This window comes from Carassius auratus, chromosome 2 (genome assembly GCF_003368295.1).
Source record: "Carassius auratus strain Wakin chromosome 2, ASM336829v1, whole genome shotgun sequence".
In the NCBI taxonomy this organism is placed as follows: domain Eukaryota; kingdom Metazoa; phylum Chordata; class Actinopteri; order Cypriniformes; family Cyprinidae; genus Carassius; species Carassius auratus.
The window spans coordinates 11737198-11757779 of record NC_039244.1 but is presented as its reverse complement, the minus strand read 5'-3'; the positions used below and the strand labels follow the sequence as shown (position 1 = coordinate 11757779).

At 37.4% G+C, this 20582-nt stretch overlaps 1 protein-coding gene across 2 annotated transcripts in view; it reads left to right on the top strand.

The window, feature by feature from the left end:
• The window catches only part of abca4b (ATP-binding cassette, sub-family A (ABC1), member 4b), a 37298-nt gene extending 16716 nt beyond the window's left edge, over window positions 1–20582 (top strand). Inside the window, exons 13-51 of one of the 2 annotated variants that reach the window (XM_026283279.1) lie at window positions 486–691; window positions 2274–2450; window positions 3121–3343; window positions 3659–3880; window positions 4643–4847; window positions 4951–5043; window positions 5155–5370; window positions 5475–5652; window positions 5765–5896; window positions 6009–6148; window positions 6309–6446; window positions 6612–6793; window positions 7317–7416; window positions 7516–7721; window positions 8285–8339; window positions 8493–8567; window positions 8976–9133; window positions 9284–9408; window positions 9511–9609; window positions 10122–10314; window positions 10407–10501; window positions 10592–10624; window positions 10778–10883; window positions 10994–11068; window positions 11211–11380; window positions 12273–12450; window positions 13863–13978; window positions 14068–14215; window positions 14369–14492; window positions 15603–15732; window positions 15866–15986; window positions 16120–16182; window positions 16302–16408; window positions 16478–16619; window positions 18552–18686; window positions 18768–18871; window positions 19704–19796; window positions 19997–20246; window positions 20444–20582. In XM_026283279.1, coding sequence (XP_026139064.1) covers window positions 486–691; window positions 2274–2450; window positions 3121–3343; window positions 3659–3880; window positions 4643–4847; window positions 4951–5043; window positions 5155–5370; window positions 5475–5652; window positions 5765–5896; window positions 6009–6148; window positions 6309–6446; window positions 6612–6793; window positions 7317–7416; window positions 7516–7721; window positions 8285–8339; window positions 8493–8567; window positions 8976–9133; window positions 9284–9408; window positions 9511–9609; window positions 10122–10314; window positions 10407–10501; window positions 10592–10624; window positions 10778–10883; window positions 10994–11068; window positions 11211–11380; window positions 12273–12450; window positions 13863–13978; window positions 14068–14215; window positions 14369–14492; window positions 15603–15732; window positions 15866–15986; window positions 16120–16182; window positions 16302–16408; window positions 16478–16619; window positions 18552–18686; window positions 18768–18871; window positions 19704–19796; window positions 19997–20246; window positions 20444–20563 — 5433 coding nt within the window. In that variant the 3' untranslated portion in view covers window positions 20564–20582. The remainder of the gene's footprint in view (window positions 1–485; window positions 692–2273; window positions 2451–3120; window positions 3344–3658; window positions 3881–4642; window positions 4848–4950; window positions 5044–5154; window positions 5371–5474; window positions 5653–5764; window positions 5897–6008; window positions 6149–6308; window positions 6447–6611; window positions 6794–7316; window positions 7417–7515; window positions 7722–8284; window positions 8340–8492; window positions 8568–8975; window positions 9134–9283; window positions 9409–9510; window positions 9610–10121; window positions 10315–10406; window positions 10502–10591; window positions 10625–10777; window positions 10884–10993; window positions 11069–11210; window positions 11381–12272; window positions 12451–13862; window positions 13979–14067; window positions 14216–14368; window positions 14493–15602; window positions 15733–15865; window positions 15987–16119; window positions 16183–16301; window positions 16409–16477; window positions 16620–18551; window positions 18687–18767; window positions 18872–19703; window positions 19797–19996; window positions 20247–20443) is intronic. The other variant, XM_026283284.1, reaches the window with a different exon arrangement.

Genomic DNA, 20582 nt, shown 5'->3' with positions numbered 1-20582 from the left:
TTAGAAACCAATCAATGATTCTCTGAACAGGTTTGTTCAAAAATGCTGATTCATTCAAGAACGAAACATGACTAATGTGTGCATGTCAGGGACATGCAACGATTCTCTTGCTACTTCGCTTGGAATTATTTAAGTTGGCAGAGCAAAAAATGTATTATTAAATTATTGTTTTTGAATAGTCTGGTTTCTAAAAACTATTTCACATTTGCAGTTGTGCGGTGTATGTTAATATTCAGAACAACAGTGGGAACAACAGCACTTGCTTGATCGATATTTGTTCTCAAGCAATAAATAAATAATATTAATTGCACTAATAATACTTTTTACTAATTGTAGTAATAGTGGATCGTTTGTTCATCTATATATGATCCATTGTACTTTAAATGGATGCCACGACATACAGGATTCAACATTCAAACACATTATTTTCCAGTTCCTCAAATTTAAACTCTTTTTGTGATTTTTTTTTTATTATATCTTATCAGTGTATAAGTCTGGATAAGTTTGTGGGTCACATGGATGAGAATCTGATGACCCATCAAGCTCTGCACCTGCTGGGGGAGAATAAGTTCTGGGCAGGTCTGGTCTTCATGGACATGTACCCCTGGAGCACAGAATTGCCCCGCCATGTCAAGTTCAAGATCCGAATGGACATTGATGCAGTGGAACGTACCAACAAAATCAAAGACCGGTGAGAGGTCATCCATAATTGTTTAGGTTGAAACCACCTCATTGTTCATCTGATCAAATACGGGTTGTTCCTTATATAGTATAGGACTGGGTGGTTCTTGGGACACAAATTAAGAGACCATTAAATTGCTGAAGCAAGGTAAACCAGAATCTATTTAATATTAATCTTATTCACCAATTTTAAAGAAACAATTTTTGGTATTTAGTGGACATACATTAATACTAAATAATGAATAATATTTTAAGGGATGGTAAGCAAATGCTTAAATTGATCTAATTTTAACTCAATATTGATCAGGATTTTGAGGGATCACCGAAGGAACATTAGATTATAAATTCATGTTTAATTTTTCAGAGTACATGTTTTGATTCAAGTTTCATATAAAATTGATTGTGTAAAGAGAGAATAGAAGATCTTCTCTTAATTGTTTATGTAAGGCGTTACTGCTCAACACACTATTGTTAGAGCAAGAGAAAGAGAAAGAGCTGGCACAATCACACAAACACGGAGCTCCAGTGTGCTGTGCACTGCAAAGTGACACCACTCATTACTGAAAACATGCCTGCAGGTGTTATTCTGGTCAAATCTCACTGTAGCCATCATTCTCACAGAAGAAGACAAACAGCCAAGGATCAAATCACCATGTGGGCCCTGCAGATTCATTGTGTTTTCATTCTGTGGGCATAATGCAAAGTGAAGCCACTACACACAAACAATGTGAATTGAATTACAAATTGTGATTTTGGCACTCCTATTGAAATAGTTTGGGCTCATTTTGAGCATGTTTTATTAATTGTGGGAAAACATTTTCAGGATTTTAGTATTGCCAAATGTCAGCTTTATTTTAATGAATTATGCAAGAATCTTCTTGGCTGTGATTTTCTTGTTAGGCCTTCCCAGCAAAGAAGGATAATACAATTTTCTATACATGTCATTTCAAACTAGCCCACTAACTCTCTCTAAAGTTTCATGGTGCTGAAATATTCATATACCTGTATTTCGCTAACCCCCTGAAAAGGCCCCCTGAATACAGTTGCAGAGCAGTCCAATGACACTCTTTAAAGTTTTTGATCATTTGGAATAGCATATGTTTTATTGAAAAGACTTGTGGGGGTAAAGCAACTCTGGCACCCGAGATCCGCATTCCTGCAGAGTTTACCTTGCCAAACTTGAACAAACTCACTTTCTAGTAATGCAGAAGACCTTGATTAGCCTGTTCAGGTGCGTTTGATACTCTTACGAGAATTAGTTGACATATAAGTGCAACATTACTTATTGCTAATAAAATATTCAAAAGGGACCATCAAAATAAAGTGTTATTTTTAAATGCTTACCAAGGCTGAATTTACAGTAAAAAAAGTAATACTGTGAAATATTTTTTTACAATTTAAAATAAATGATTTCTATTTGAATATATTTGAAAATGTAACTATTCCTGTGAGGGCTAAGCTGAATTCCCAGTCTTCAGTGTCACATGATCCTTCAATAAATAATTATAATATGCTAAATTAAGTGCTCAAGAAACTATTTTTTTCTTTTTCTTAACACCTAAGAAAAGTTTCCTACTTTTCATTTCTCTTAGGTACTGGGACCCTGGCCCGAGGGCAGACCCTCTGGAGGACCATCGCTACATTTGGGGAGGTTTTGCTTACCTGCAGGACATGATTGAACACGGAATCCTCAAGTTACACACAGGTCATGACTGGCCTCTAGGTGTTTACCTTCAGCAGATGCCCTACCCCTGCTACGTGGATGACATGTGAGTGATGGCTGAAATTAGGGTCTGACTGACTCTATTCTATATCATCACATATTTACATTCACATTTAGTCATTTTGCAGATGCTTTTATCCAAAGCGATTAACAATTGCGGGATACATAAAGTGATTCCTCTGGAAGAATCGCAAGCAGATAGAGGACGTGCCTGTAATACCAAGTTTTAGGTGTTGTTCAAATAAGTACAAGTTAGAAAGAGAAGGAATAAAATAAGGGACACGTACCTAAAGGGATAGTAAACTCTAAAATGACAATTCTGCCTTCACTTACCCTCCTGTAGTTACAAACATCTTACTACAGCTAACATAAAATATATTTTAAAGGATGTTAGTTACCAAACTATTTTGGTTCCCATTGCCTTCCATTATAGTTTTTTTTTTTTTTTGACCATACAGTGGAAGTTGATGGGAGCTGATACTGTTGATTGACAATATTATTTAAAATATCTTTTGTTATCCACAGAAGAAAGAAAGTATTACAAGTGTGTAAATGACAGAATTTTCATTTTTGGCAGACAATCCTTAGATCCATTATAATGAAGTCAAAAAACTTTCACGTATGACTCTATTCACATTATCACATGGCATATGGTTCATAATTAAACCTTGAAATTACGGCAGTGTCCAATGGATCTTGTTTGTTTTGTCCGATAGGTTCATGCTGACCCTAAACCGTTGTTTCCCCATCTTCATGGTGCTGGCCTGGATCTACTCCGTGTCCATGATGGTGAAGAGCATCGTGCTGGAGAAGGAGATGAGGCTGAAGGACATGCTGAAGGCCATGGGCGTCTCGAATAGAGTCATCTGGTACACCTGGTTCATTGACAGCTTCCTTATGATGGCTGCTAGCACTGCTCTGCTGACGGTCATAATCATGGTGAGGAACACTGATTCACCATCTTATTTGAGCTTTGTACTTCTGCACCTTTCTCAGATTTGTTGCATTGTGACCTCTGCTGGATGTATGTTGTTAGTGCATAAATGAAGAGTCTCTGTCTCTCCAACTCTCATTCCCCTTTCTTCTTTTTCTCTGGAAAGTATTGCTTGGACCATATCCTGTTTTTTGGCTTCTGTCTGTTCTTTCCTCATTACCTCATCAGTAGCAATACAAAGGAAGAGAGATGTGTGACGATAAAACCATTTAAACAGTGAATAGACAGTTTTTTTGTTTTGTTTGCGTCTTTGTCCTCAGGTTGGCAAAGTGCTGAATTACAGTGATCCAATCATCCTGTTCCTGTTTCTCCTCACATTCACCGTGGCCACTATAATGCAGTGTTTCTTGATGAGTGTGTTCTTCAATAAGGCCAACTTGGCTGCGGCTTGTAGTGGCATCATCTACTTCACCCTCTACCTCCCTCATGTCTTCTGTTTCGCCTGGCAGGACCGCATTACCAAAGAAATGAAGTTAGCTGTGGTGAGTCCACTATGCTGGTACACTTCTCTTCTGAATGATCCACTCCCAAACACCAGCATTCAAAGTCACTGAAAACCCAATAAGTCAGTCATTCTAAACCAAGGGGATCACTAGGGGGGCTCAGCAAACATCCAAGAGGGCCTCGAGATGACCAAAAAGTTATTTATTTTAAATGAATAAAATTATTATTAATATAATATATATTAATATCATATCTAACTCTATCTAAAATGAACTCTAATCTAAACTGAAATGCTAAAAACACATAAACTATATCGGAAATGTATAATATAATAATAAATCATAAAATAAAATAAAATAAAACAATAATAAAATATATAAATATATATATAAATAAAATACAAATATTTATTTTCCTTTGAATACTTTTTTTTTTTTTTTTTTTTTTTTTGAGAAGTTGAAGAGAAATAGAAACTGGAGAACATAAATGACTAAAGTCACAAAATCAATTCAATTGTGGTTATTAATTTAATATACCAATACTACCGGTTTGAAAACATGCAGTTTTGCCAAAATTACGGCAGAAATATTTGAAAAATTCCATATTAGGGAGCCTTCAAATATTGTTTTGGACAGCTGGGGGACCTTCAAGTCAAATAGGTCAGAACCACTGTTATAAATGTAATTAGCATGAAGTCTTATTTCATTTAGGAACTATTTAAATTGGGACAATAATCTCAGTGGTCAAAAATAGCTCTTGTCTTGTAATTAATGTTTTGTGAAATGATCCTCCTTTTCCAGAGCTTTCTGTCTCCAGTGGCCTTTGGTTTTGGGACCGAGTACCTGTCCCGCTATGAGGAGCAAGGCCTTGGGCTGCAGTGGGACAATATTAATACAAGTCCTCTAGAGGGTGATGAGTACTCCTTCTTTACTTCTATCCACATGATGCTACTGGATGCAGCTATCTATGCTTTTTTGGCGTGGTATCTTGACAACGTCTTTCCAGGTCAGTTTCGAACAAAGCAGTGCACTGAATGTTGCTAAATTAAGAGAAAATATGCTTTTGAATATGTAAGAATGTGTGCTTACGTTTACCATTGGCTTTTCAGGCCAGTATGGCATCGGTCGGCCCTTTTATTTCCCTCTGCAGCCCTCATACTGGCTGAAGCCGACACCTCAACCCTCACAGAATCCAGCTCCAGGTATGCTTGATTGTTTACATCCATCTAGCATGATTTGACCAGAAGTTGAACTATAAGTCTAAACGGCATACATCAAATGAATTTTATGAACACCCCTCCATGTCTCTGAAGGCCCTGAAAAGCCGGTGGTAAATAACGTGGAGAAGCAGGATGATGTGGAGTATGGTGGCCTTTCACCGGACCAAAGGGAATGCAATGGTTCCAGCAGCAGCAAACAATGCAAGCACAGGGAGAAACGAGAGAGGATGGAGAAAGAGAGAGAGCGAGAGGAACAGCTAAAAGTGCAGGAAGAGATTCAGCAGGAGGAGATACAGCCAGTGCATGATGGTAAGGATGTCAGCTATATATATTTATACACACCTTTGAACAAGAGCCTGTTATGTTGTCAGTTGTCTCTCTGGTTTATTGTACGTATGGGTATTTTCCTGCAGGGAATCCGTTCTTTGAACCGGAGCCGGAGGGTCTGCTAATGGGAGTGTCAGTGCAGGACTTGGTGAAAGTTTATTCTAAGTCCTCAAAACCTGCGGTGGACCGTTTCAACATGAACTTCTATGAGAGCCAGATCACTTCTTTCCTGGGTCACAATGGGGCAGGGAAGACCACCACCTTGTGCGTCCTTACCTTCTCTTTATCCTGTGATGTCAATGATATGGAACCATAAATCCGTTCTCTCTTGTTTCATTTGGACTGATTTCTCTCATGTGTACTTGCACTGTTGTAGGTCTATATTGACCGGGTTGTTTCCGCCCACCTCTGGAACGGCTTACATATATGGGAAGGACATTCGTACAGAAATGGATGCCATACGACAATCATTGGGCATGTGCCCTCAGTACAACATCCTCTTCAACCAGTGAGTTCTCTTGCTTTGCATGTGAATGTAATCTGGTTGCCACAAATATATATATATATATATATATATATATATATATATATACACACACATATTATTTTATTTCACTCAGCCTGACAGTAGAGGAGCATATTCTCTTCTACTCTCTGCTGAAGGGACGTGACCGCCAGGAGGCCGAGCAGGAGGTTGAGAACATGCTGGAAGACCTGGGACTGCCCCACAAACGAGATGAGGAAGCACAGAACCTCTCTGGTGGGCCTGTTTTGCATAATAACTCTGTCCACATGAAATTATCATGCTGCTTTATCCTGCTGTATGTAACTGTTTGTTTGTGAGAAAGTGAACATCGGGGCCTAAGGTCTATTAAAGGCAGTGTTTTAATAAACTACTTGTGTTTTGACTCTCTCTATAGGGGGTATGCAGAGGAAGTTGTCTGTGGCTATGGCTTTTGTGGGTGGTTCTAAGGTGGTGATACTGGATGAGCCGACGTCAGGAGTGGATCCATATTCCAGACGCTCGATCTGGGACCTGCTCCTCAAGTACCGCACAGGTACTGCCACCTCCTGGCCAAAGAAACCACTACAGGATAAAAAAACAAACAAAAAAAAACCAATCACTGCCAGAGACTTTAAACTGTATAGCTGTTAATGCAATAAGATACCAAACTTATCCACATGTTGTTAAATATCTGTATCATTCGCTTGCGCTCATCCAGGACGCACGGTAATACTGTCCACTCATCACATGGACGAGGCAGACCTGTTGAGTGACAGAGTGGCCATCATCTCTAAAGGGAAACTACACTGCAGTGGCTCTCCTCTCTTCCTGAAGAACTGCTTTGGAGTGGGTTTCTACCTCACACTGGTGCGTCGCATGAAGGACCAGCGCAAAAAAGAGGTGAGAGAGACTTCTGTGAAAGCTCACCATGATACCATTGTTATTGTAGCACTCAGACACACTGAATTGTTGGGATTATGTGGACAACACAGGTTTAAGTCCAGCTTGCAACACTGAATTTAAAGAATTTAAATATACACACATCTCATACTGTAGACATGATTGTTATCTTAAAACTTGATTTTACACCACATCTATTTTCACTAAGTGAATGATAAAACAAGACCAAAAAAATTACTTTTACCGTGTACATCCAAGTGAAATTATTTCTTAAACAAAAGCAAAAACGTGCACATATAGATCTATAATAAATCTATGATGAATGTATAATAAATACTGTATTACTCCATAAAAATAAGGGTTAGGATGTTAATTTAGATTTTATGGTGTCTTCAATGCCACTTGAAACAGCTGAGCAAATGCATAGAATTCAATTCGCAAAGTATGATTAAAAAGCTTGGAATGTTTTTCTTAAGAATAATTTGATAGTGTCCTATAAGAGTTCTTTGGCTATGCTCCTCAGAATGAGTGTGACTGTGCGTCTCAGTGTTCCTGCACCTGCTCCACCTGCACCAGATATAAAGAGGAGAGTCAGACGTTTCAGCCTGAGAGAGTACTAGACGGTCAGTATACGAACAACTCAAAACATATGGTGATTTGACAGCCTCTTTAGTCTCATTTGCTCCAAAACAAATCTTTTTCTTTTCTATCTCCGTACACAGGGAACGTTGAGAGCATCACTGCTTTGATTCATCACCATGTACCTGAGGCAAAACTGATTGAAATGATCGGTCAGGAGATGACGTATCTGCTGCCAAATAAAGGTTTTAAATATCGCGCATACGCCAGCCTGTTCCGCGAACTGGAGGAAACGTTGGGTGACATGGGCCTCAGTAGCTTTGGCATATCTGACACGTCACTAGAGGAGGTTGGACAACATTTCATGCATGATGCTAGAAACAAATTACTATACCTGTCAATAGACTTTATATTTATACAGTTGTAATGTCTGTGGATATTAGCAGTATGTATGTGTTTTTAATGTTAGTTTGAATGTTGCAGTAAGTCTTTGACCAGTGTTGTTGTAAACTAACACTGTTAACTATTATAAATGTGTGTGTTGTTGTTTTTTTTATAAAGCTGTATAGATATTAGCTACATTCATATTATAAATATTAAATGAATATTCAGAGATGAAAAAAAAAACAATGTTCCTTTGACTACTAGCTGAAATTCAATTGTTGAATAGGTTGAAGTACTAACATTTTAAAACTGAAATGGAAAAAAAATATATAACTACATTTAAAAATGGACAAAAGTACACATAACAAAATTACTAACTTTTAAACAAATTTAAATAGAAAATATAAAGCTAATTCAAAACCATATTAAATACTATAACAGTATATTAATAATACTAAAACAACACTGGTTGTATAGATAAGTGTGTGCTCATCCATGTTTTTAAGAAACTGTGTTGTGTATATCTAGATCTTCCTGAAGGTTACAGCAGATGGAGAGGCAGCTAACAGCTCTGTTACACCAGGTGAATATCCTCATATAACATATAATTACAGTAATAATTATAGAGATGCAATGTATCTCATAAGTCAATTAGTTTTTTTTTTTTGTTATCCTGTATTTTAATAAACCAGTAGTTTATAACACTGTTTGACTGTGTGGTCGCCTACCCCCTCAGAGCAATGGATGCTACAACAGAGGAAAAATGGCAATGGTTTCTTGAGAGAAAATGAGGCTGCAAGTAATGTTGAAGGTGAATCGAGAACCCAGATCTTAGCTTTGCTTAGCACTCATGCTAAGAAGCTATCAGGGCTCTATGAAGGATTTGATTTTTGAGGTGCTATGCTTTTTGTAGAGCTAAAGCTTCTTGAGATTTAGTAGCCTTTTGCAGATATTTTGCAGACTAGGTCCAGGCTGGGTCGTGCTGATTAGTGCTAGTGCTCCAGCCAATCATGCCGGTTGATTGGCTGAAAACAGTTCCTGGTTAAGATAGTAAAGCGAATAGGGTCTAGCTTGTTAAAATAAATAAAATAAAGAATGCAGTCTTGCTGGTTTTAAGTTTGCGCCAGGTGAGGACAAACCAGAAGCCAAAATATAATGCTGCTGTCCAGCTACGCAACAGGTCTAATACGATTACATGCAAATCTGGTCTGGTTTGTAGATGCTAATGGTGTTGGGAGCCCAATGGAGTCTGACAACAGTGCTGGCAGAGCCTCTATGCTGGTTAAAGGCTTTAATCTGGTACTCAAACAGTTCCACGCTCTTATTGTTAAGAGATTTCACCATGCCACGCGCAGCCATAAAGATTTTCTTGCACAGGTAAGGTGACGTTTGCATGTGAACACTGTTCATCCATGTTAAAGGGATAGTTAAAATAAATAAAAAATATCCTGACCACTTTTTTCGCCCTTTAAGATCAGTAAACAGTAAGCAGATGTTTTCTTACATACATTTGGCTTTTTTATGTAGATTGTGTTGCCAGCCAGTTTTGTCCTCATTGCTTTGGTCTTCACTATGATTGTCCCACCATTTGGAGAGTATCCCAGTCTGACCCTCACTCCGTGGATGTATGGACAGCAGTTTACCTTCATCAGGTAAGAGCTGTTCTCAGAATCCGACTCATAAACTTCATGTAGTAGTCTGTATGTTATCATGGGAGATGTGATTGAAATGTTTACTGCTCTTCTGTGTCTCAGTAATGAGCAGCCATCACACCCAAAGATGAGGCACTTCATACAGACGTTGCTGAAGGGGCCTGGCATGGGAACTCGCTGTATGGCAAATCAATCTTTGGAGTGAGTTTTTTTTTAACCTGTACTTCTTGGCTTTAACTCAGTACCGTATTTTTCGGACTAGAAGTTGCACCTGAGTATAAGTCGCATCAGTCCAAAAATACGTCAAGATGAGGAAAAAAATATATATAAGTCGCACTGGACTATAAGTGCCATTTATTTAGAACCAAGAACCAAGAGAAAACATTACCGTCTCCAGCCACAAGAGGGCGCTATGTTTTCAGTGTAGACTACAGGAGCACAGAGCAGTATAGAGCTCCCTCTGGCGGCTGGAGACGGTAGTGTTTTCTATTGGTTCATGTCAAATTAATTTTGATAAGTCGCACCTGACTATATACGTCGAAGGACCAGCCAAACTATGAAAAAAAGTGCGACTTGTAGTCCGGAAAATACGGTATTTGTAATGTGATGTTGGAGCAGGCTGGTTTAGTTCATAGCTAAGAACTCTTTATGACAGATTTATAATAGTAGACAGACACTGTTGGACACTTGTGTATGTGAATATGTGTGCACAGGAGCCTCTTTACCTGCCTAAACACCACTTCAGATTGGGAAGTTCCTCCAGTTTCTCCCGAGGTGGAAAACATCTTGTCGAGTCCAGAGTGGAACATAAGAAACCCCTCCCCTTCCTGCGAGTGCAGCACTGATACAAAGCTCACCATGCTGCCCGTCTGTCCGGACGGAGCTGGAGGACTGCCGCCACGCCAGGTCAGGATCTAAGATGGAACCGAAATTTTTTTAACAGCGATTATGGAGATTGGGGAAGTGGGTTTAGTGATATTTTCATTGCTCTGATGTAGAGAAAAGAGCTAACAGGGGACATTTTGCTCGACATGACAGACAAAAACATCTCTGACTACTTAGTGAAGACTTACCCCAAACTCATCAAGACCAGGTGAACTGTTTTAAAAGCCACAATGTGTTAGTAGTATTACTGTTCATTTCACTTTGTATAATGACTGCTGTTTTTTTCCCTCATGTGTAGCTTGAAGAGCAAATATTGGGTGAATGAACAAAGGTAAGGTTTCTGTCTACAGAAAAAAAAAAAAACAACGCATTAACTTGTATCCTAAAATGTCATGTTACACATGGTATACATCTGAATTATTTACAGCCTGTAACAAAAGTACTCTAGGTTAAAATAATGCCTGAATTATCTGAATTTTTACAGGTATGGTGGACTCTCTGTTGGTGGACAACTGCCGATTCTTGATGTTGACCCTAAGGAGATTCGGGCCATTCTTACCCAGCTTGGACAGATGATGAATATTACAGGGGTATGATATTTTATATACTACACATAAACGATCATGAGATTTTAATGATAGTACTTTCTACTCTGCTCACATAACATATACTGGTGAATGATTTATTATCTCATCCTTAGGGCCCCTATTCAAAGTCAGCTATGAATGAATTAGGAACTTTCTTGCATTACATGGAGAGTGAGTACAATGTTAAGGTATGTTAACCGCCTATTTAACAATACAATGTGCCAAGCTGTCTTCAAAATGTCTAAATGTCATTGCATTATATAACAAACTATCAAATTCTTAACATTCTCTCAAGGTTTTTTCGAATTACATTTTGCTCCCTTATTACAGGTGTGGTATAACAACAAAGGCTGGCACGCCATGGTCTCCTTCATGAACATTGCAAACAATGCCATTCTCCGTGCTTTCCTGCCGCCTCATGCCAATCCGGCAGAATATGGTATTACTGCCGTCAACCACCCACTCAACCTCACCAAAGAGCAGCTGTCAGAGGTCACTGTGTGAGTGTCAGTTGTCACATAGAAATGGTTTTGACTGATAGGCCCAGTTTACATGATCCGTTTTGGATGTCCAACATGTTTTGAAATCCTACTTAATTGTCAGTCGGTCACAGTACATAAAGTTAAATTATGTGAAAGATCTGATGTTCAGTTAATGTTGATGGACACTCAAAATGTACATGTACAATGTTTTTATTTAAGGGGACTCTTATGATCAACAAAGCTGTATTTACTTAATCAAAAATACAATCAAAATAGTAATTTTATGAAATAGTATTGCAATATATATCTGTATATAATTGTACTGTTTTGTTATTTTAAAATGTTTTTTTTTTTCTAAAAAAAAAAAAAAAAAAATAGCTGAATTTTCAGCAGCCATTTTTCCAGTCTTCAGTGTCCCATGATCCTTCAGAAATCATTGTAATGTTCTGATTTCCTGCTGAAAAAAATCAAATATATGGAAACCAAAATATTAAGCAGCACTGTATGTGTGATGTTGATCATTTTCTTTTTTCAGCACACTTTGAATAGAATGTTCATAGGAACAGCATTTAATTGAAATTTTTTTTTTTGCAACATTATAAATATCTTGATTGTCATTTTTGATTAATTTAATGCATTCTTGCTGAAAAAAAGTGTATATATATATATATATATATATATATATATATATATATATATATATATATATATATATATATATATATATATATATAATCAATTTTACTGACCACAAACCTTTGTAGTCAGGAAACCTCTTTTCAAGTGTTTTCATGCATACATATCAATACAGAACAACTCTATTTACAATGTTTTTTTTATATTTTGTATATTTTTAAAAGGTATACAGTCTTCTGTTGTGTAGTAAAATGCTGCATTTCCTTTTGGATAGTCTCACCACATCAGTGGATGCAGTGGTGGCCATCTGCGTCATCTTTGCCATGTCCTTCATCCCTGCCAGCTTCGTCCTCTACCTCATTCAGGAGCGTGTCACCAAGGCCAAACATCTGCAGTTTGTTAGTGGAGTCAGCCCTCTGGTTTACTGGGTTGCTAACTTTTTCTGGGACATGGTGAGATTCATCAGCGTTGTGTGTTAAAGGGTTAGTTCACCGAAAAATTAAAATGATGTCATTAATAACTCACCCTCATGTCGTTCCAAACCTGTAAGACCTCCGTTCATCTTCGGGACACAGTTTAAGATATTTTAGATTTAGTCCGAGAGCTCTCAGTCCTTCAATTGAAGCTGTGTGTACGGTATACTGACGATGTCCAGAAAGGTAAGAAAAACATCATCAAAGTAGTCCATATGACATCAGAGGGTCAGTTAGAATTTTTTGAAGAATAGCAAAAACTACGACTTTATTCAGAATTGTGTTCTCTTCCGTATCTGTTGTGAGACAGTTCAAAACACAACAGTCTAGTGATATCCGGTTCGCGAACTAATCATTCGATGTAACTGGATCTTCTTGAACCAGTTCACCAAATCGAACTGAATCGTTTAAAACGGTTCATTGACTGAACTGCTGTGAAAAGGGAACTGAAGATGAACACCGAGCAGAGCCAGATAATGAACAAAATATTGACTTGTTCTCGAGTCAAGAACCGTTTCTGTCGGTTTTCAGATCACCAGTAGTTCTTTCGGACAGTTCAATTCAATAAACCGGCTGAAGAAAATGGTTCACCGGTTCTTTTGCGCTCGACCTAATGACTTCATTTGCGATGACTGCCCTTGATTCAAGCCTTCGGTTTACCCGCGCTCATAACACTAGCACAGAATCAGTTCAAAATCAATCAGCAAAAGAATCAGTTCAGTTCAGAGGCTCTGTGTGTCAGTCTGCTTCACGCTGAATCACACATGCGCAGTATCATCAGTTCCTCGGTTCACGAATCAGACGCCTCTGACAGAAATGGTTCTTGACTCGAGAATGAGTGTGTGTGTTGTTCGTTATCTGGCTCGGCTCGGTGTCCATCTTCAGTTCTCTCTTCACAGCAGTTCAGTCAGTGTACTGTTAGAGTAAATGAATTACTCCGGGATATTGGTTTGTTTGAACTCAGAGGGAGTGTCAGCCACATTAAAATAGTTAACAGCTTAAGTCATTTGTGGATTAATGCTTATTGGAGACATGAACCATTTTAAACGATTCAGTTCGATTAGGTGAACTGGTTCAAGAAGATCTGGTTACATCAAATGATTTGTTCGCCAACTAGATATCACTACATATCACAACAGACATGGAAGTTTCAATGGAGGGACTGAGAGCTCTCGGACTAAATCTAAAATATCTTAAACTGTGTCCCGAAGATGAACAGAGGTCTTACGGGTTTGGAACGACATGAGGGTGAGTTATCAATGACACAATTTTTATTTTTTGGTGAACTAACCCTTTAGATGGACCGTTCTGTCAAATATCAGTTGTTTAGTCATTGTAATATGTTTTTGGATTATGGCTTGATTGCTCACATCCCTTTCATTTGTTGCCAGATAAACTACTCTGCCAGCACTGCAATGGTTGTGGGAATTTTCGTGGCTTTTGATAAGAAATGCTACACATCACCGACCAATCTGCCGGCGCTGGTCGCTTTGCTCTGTCTCTATGGGTCAGTCAGTGGCTTATGTAGGTTCAGACTCATTTGAAGGAAATCAGCTAAGCACAACAATGACTTTTCTTTAATGCTTCTCTATGAAGGTGGTCAGTGACACCCATGATGTACCCCATGTCCTACATCTTCAATGTCCCCAGCACGGCGTATGTGTCCCTCTCCTGCATCAACCTTTTCATTGGTATCAACAGCAGTGCCATCACCTTCATCTTAGAGCTCTTTGAGAACAACAGGGTATTTATTTATCTGTCAGTTTTCAATCTAATTTAGCACTTTTTAGTCTCAGTAATACTACAAAGTAAAAATCCATGTTTACATTTAAAATAAAAATTTTATGGTTAATTATTTTCTAATAATTGCTTATGTTTTTCTTCACAAATGCTTCAGTCTCTGCTAATGTTTAATGAGGTGTTGAAGAAGGTGTTACTGGTCTTCCCTCACTTCTGTCTCGGCCGAGGTCTCATTGATATGGCCATGAACCAGGCTGTGACTGACGTCTATGCCAGATTTGGTAAATTTATCTATTAGCAATACATAATAAAGATACATCAGTTGTTGTCATGCCCATTCAAACTGACATTATGTACAACCCCCCCCCCCCCCCCCCCCCGATTTTTGAAAGTGGATTTGAAATGCAATTTCTAAAAAAAATAATCCAGTGCATCATTAAAAATTAAGCATGTAGGCAAAAAAAAAAAAGCATGTCTAAAATTCTGTGGCAGAAAACATACAATTGCGTCTACTTACCTAAAAATGTATATCATCTCAAATCATTCTCACTAAGGCTGCATTTATATATATATATATCATATATTTATGTATATTATATCATCAGTAATAAAGTAAAAACAGTAATATAGTGAAGGATCGTTACAATTTGAGATAACTGTTTGAATATATTAAAAAATGTCATTCATTTCTGTCATTTTTTTAGCAGCCATTACTCCAGTCTTCAGTGTCACGTTTCTTCAGAAATATTTTTTTTTAGGATCATTTGAGGACTTGAAAGTTCAAAAGAGTAGCATTTATTTGAAACAGTAAAGGCTTTTGATACCATTGTCACTTTTGATTGATTATATTTGTCCTTGCTGTAATATATGTATATATCTGGTAACACTTTACTTACAGCCTTAATTTATAATATATTATAAAGGTATTCATAATCTATGTTGCAATGCATTATATATTTTCATAAATAATTGTAACCGAAGTTAAGGTGCATTACAATATTTGTTGTTTGTGTTTGAAGTGTTTTACTGCATTATATACTGTACTTTCTAAGGTGTAACAACAAATAGATAAGTATTGTAATTTATTATAACTGTGGTTACAATTATTCATGAGATCATACAATGCATTATAAAGTGCATTACGAGGCATATTTAATGAATTAAAACTACTTTTATAATACATATATAAAGGCTTTAACTAAAGTTTCACCAGAAATCTTATTGACCCCAAACTTTTAAAAAGTAGTTATATTAATAATAAACAAAGAAATGGCTAGCAATGCTAATATGGAGAACTATAGTAACAAATGAGGCAGAACTGCCAGTGGCAACTCCTCAAAAATACAATGGCATGATGCTACTGTCCTAAAACAGCTTGTGTTTGGACACAGGGGAGGAGTTTTCCATGGATCCATTCAGATGGAACTTTGTGGGAAAGAATCTTTTCTGTATGGCTGTCGAGGGTTTTGTCTATTTCATCTTTAATCTGCTCATCCAGTACAACTTTTTTCTTGATCACTGGTGAGGACAAAAATACATTATTCATATGCTCTTAGATTCAGCTCAGATTCATGTCATTTATATCCGGATTTTTACTTTACAGCTTAAAACAACATATGATGGTAACTATTCTTTTTGTCTATTATTTGTGCAGGGCCTCAGACTATGAGAAGAGTCCAGTTAAAGATGAAGATGATGATGTAGCTCAGGAGAGAGAGCGCATTTACAAAGGAGGAAACAAGAATGACATCCTTCTAATCCGAGACTTGTCAAAAGTAAGTGACCAGACCAAGTGACTAAGATATATAACACCCATTTTATATTTTGTAAACTATGGCAGAGTTTGATTTGTAGCGTTGACATTGAATTATTGTTATTATCATGCCTAAGTGTGCGGTCTAATCTTAGACATACAGGCGCAGAAAACAACCGGCAGTTGACAGAATCTGCGTAGGAGTTCCAGCAGGCGAGGTATAAAAAATAAAATAAATAAAAACTTTGTGTATCATTTGTAAGCCATACTGTTGCTCCTTCAATTGAAATGAATGACTGTACAGTAATGTGGCAATCAACTTCAATGTTTTCTGCAGTGCTTTGGGCTTCTTGGTGTAAACGGTGCAGGTAAAACCACAACCTTTAAAATGCTGACCGGTGACACAGATGTGACATCAGGGGAGGCGGCAGTAGCTGGATACAGGTAATATACTAACTATACAGAGCATTCACATTAATGCAAATTCTAAACATGAACTGTGCTTTTCTTTAGTGTTCTCACCGATATCTTGGATGTGCACCAGAATATGGGCTACTGTCCTCAGTTTGATGCCATAGATGAGCTTCTGACTGGGAGGGAGCACCTGTACCTGTACGCCCGTCTCCGTGGCATCCCTGAATCTGAGATTAGCAGAGTACGTCTCACAGCTGGAGCCCTCATTCACCCTTGCCAAGAAGTGCTCAGTCTGAATTAAAGAAATAGTTCGCTCTAAAATGAAATTTTGCTGAAAAATTTACTCACCTCAGGCTGTCTAAGATGCAGATGAGTTTATTTATTCATTGGAACATACTTTTTTTTTTGCAGAGAAATTTTGCATTACATCACTTGCTCACCAATGGATCCTTTGCAATGAATAGGTGCCATCAGAATGAGAGTCCGAACAGCTGAAAAAAAAACATCACAATAGTCCACAAATAATCCTTGCATCTCTAAACTCAATGAAAAGTAGGGTGACGCCCTGTGCGAAGTTGACGTGCTTGGTCACGAATCGCAGTCACTCACACGCTCATAAAATTGTTAGATTTACCGGATAACAATAATAAATAAAAATAATAATAATAAAGCTATTTCATAAGTAAATAAGAATGCTAAATTAATGTCTAGGTTTGTAGTTATTTATGAAGAGTTCAGATGCAAAAGACTCATTAATAGACTTTTTAAATATTCTTCCAAAATGGTTATTTTCTCAGGCTTCAATGTTTATATTTTACTATAATGGGAAAGAAAATAAATGATGCATTGCCATTAAAGTGAAATTACGGATACTGAAATTACTACACATAGGAGCCTGATAAAAAAGCTCATTTTAGAAGAACATTTCTTATAGGATTTAGAGGCTTTTCATCTGTACTCTTTATATATATATATATATATATATATATATATATATATATATATATATATATATATATATATATATATATATATATATATATATATATATTTTAAGTTACTTTATTTAGCTTTTTATTTCTTGATCATTTAGACAGGACAGTGGAGAGATGACAGGAATGTACTGGGTAGAAAGAGGGGAGCGGGACTAACATAGGACCTCGAGACGGGAATCAAACTTGGGTCACGTGAGCGCAGTTGCACTGTGTATGCCGGCGCACTAACCACAAGGCTATCGGCACTAACCATTGCCACTAACTGTGATGCTTATACGTATGTCCAATAGACAAAAACGCAAACATCTCTTGTCACACTAATTTATGATTTACATGAATCATGATTGCATATTTTCAATATGCAAAACGGCAAAATTTCATAAAAAGTTGAGCAGTTTGTACAGTATCACTAGATAGTCTGTTACTGCCAAACGCTGAACATTTCTAGCGTAAAACAGGTTTCTAATACAGTACTACTTGCATCTTTCCATGAACTCTCGTTGCATTGTGACAGTGACAGTAAGACCCGCCCTTTTGATTTGATTGGCCATCTCGATCATTTTGACATTGACAAGCGCTGTTGGACCACTGAGGCAGACCAGCCTAAAAGTTTACATTTTAAAACTTTTTTTTGACATCCTTACACTTTCATACCTTGATGATCATGTTTAAAATAACCAAGTTGCATAAGACTTGCACATGTTTTACAGTATTCTACAGATTGCACTCATACTGGCCTCGCTTGCAGCTGACAGTTTTCCCTGTTTAATCACTGTGATAAGCACACAGTTGGTTCATGGCCTTAGCGTGGCCACTGGAATCATTGCACAAACTCATTCCAGTTCTTTCTGAGGCATGTTGCATAAAAGGATCCTTGACCTTCCTTGAAGCATAAGCATGCTCAAGACATATCAACATATTAGGTTACAACTTTAGCATAGCATATTATTTTAAGAGCATAAAATCCTAAAAAAGCTATTACCACTTTTTAAAGAAAACGTTTCACTCTCCAATAAAAACTTCCACCACACACACGACACACACGATTGTACACAGCCACACATTTTTTTTTTTTTTTTTTTACACAAGCAACTACAGCATGTTCGGTTCGGTTGCTGATATTTTGTCAACTGATGTGCATTCTGTTACAATCATGTATGATTGTGTGTTTTCTCTAGGTGGCGGAGTGGGGCATTCAGAAGCTGGGTCTGTCTGAATATGCAGGAAACTGTGCTGGGACCTACAGCGGGGGCAACAAGAGGAAACTGTCTACTGCTATTGCTATGATTGGCTGTCCTCCTCTAGTGCTCCTGGTATGTATTTCCTAAGCGTTTTAAGTGTCATTGTGCGAAACAAAAAACATTGGTATAATTTAACCCTGTAAATGGATGCAGGATGAGCCCACCACAGGAATGGACCCACACTCCCGTCGCTTCCTGTGGACCGCCATTCTGAGTATCATCCGTGATGGGAGGGCAGTCGTTTTGACATCTCACAGGCAAGGATTTAAAGTTAATGCAGAGGTTCCCAAAGACGGTTCATGAATAACTGGGTGTTTGTGGGGGAACTGCTGGGAGTTTGTGAGTTATAAGCTAATGATGAATTAAATCAAATGTAACATTAATATCCACAAATGGGGCTGCACAATTAATCAAAATGAAACTGAATAGTGATATATCTTATTAAATCACAATTTTCAAATAACAGGTTGTCATTTAAAAATTAAAGAAGCATATAGTCATGTGGGGTGTGTTTTAGAGTGTAGCGACTCAATGTATTTGCACATGCTTCTAATACAGTGTTTTTAAAGAGGCTCAGTTCAAAGTAAATAAATTAAATCAGTAGCAATATGAGACGTAAAAAAAGTCTTATCACAGTTCAAATTCACAATCACTGAATAATCGCATCATATCGCAGTTGTGAAATTAAAATTCTAAATTAAACACTTAATAAAAAATATTTTTTTATTTGTATAAATGCAAGTCATGTGACCATAAACCTACACTAGAGCACTGTGAACATCATACAAATGTGTTGTTAAATCAAGTAAAATATTTTACTTCTAAGTCTGAGGTTAGTCCCTTGTGTGAATGCAATGACAATTATAGTTTTTTTAGTGACTTAAATGTCTCAAGTATTTTCTTAAGTAATTATTTATTGTAAATTATTATTATTTATAATTATTATTATCATTTATATACTTTTTTTCCCCAAAAATGTATATATATTTTTTATTTGAATCTATTACTCATTATTTTTAAATGAAAATTAAAGTGATGTATTAATTATTATTATTATTATTATTATTTTTTTTTTTTTTGCATTTACAGTATGGAAGAGTGTGAAGCTCTTTGTACTCGCTTGGCCATCATGGTCAATGGGACGTTTAAGTGTCTGGGCACAATCCAGCATCTAAAATATAAGTGAGTATGTTTGGAAAGCACATGTATTCTTTTTATTTTTGGATATTGAAGTATTAATTTCAAGGATGCCGTTTCCATATTACCACCCTTCCTGCCTTAAATTCTCAACTTCCAAAGGCGAAACAACTTTAATCCATTAAATGGCCAAAAACAAGCTTGATTTGACATGTATGACACACATTGATTGTGCTTGCGGACAGGTTTGGAGGTGGCTATGTTGTCACCATGAAGATCAAAGCTGAAAAAGCAGGCATACCTCCTGATCTGGTCCCGGCCGAGTCCTTCATGGAAAGCAGCTTCCCAGGATGTATACAACGAGAGAAACACTACAACACTTTACAATATGAAATCGTCGCCTCCTCACTGGCACGAGTCTTCCAGCTGGTGTTGACCAACAAAGAGAGACTGAACATTGAGGACTACTCGGTGTCTCAGACCACGTTAGACCAGGTAACTTCACCATCACGTCATTAGCAGGTGTGATGTGATAAAGCTTCAAGTAACATATCTCATTGACATGCTGCGGTTTAGGGACCTTCCATTAGAAATGAATTATTGGTTGAAATTCCCATGCCGAGATTGAATTCTATTTGCTCAGCAGATGTGACTGATGAGACTAACAGCTCATCTGTTTTGCTGTCTTACAGGTGTTTGTGAGTTTTGCCAAGCAGCAGTCAGGAGACGATGATACTCAGCTCAGAGCATCAGCGCTGAGACGAGAGAAAAAGATCTCACCACTACAAAGAGATGTGGCGAAAAACAATTAAAACACTCATACGCTTCAAA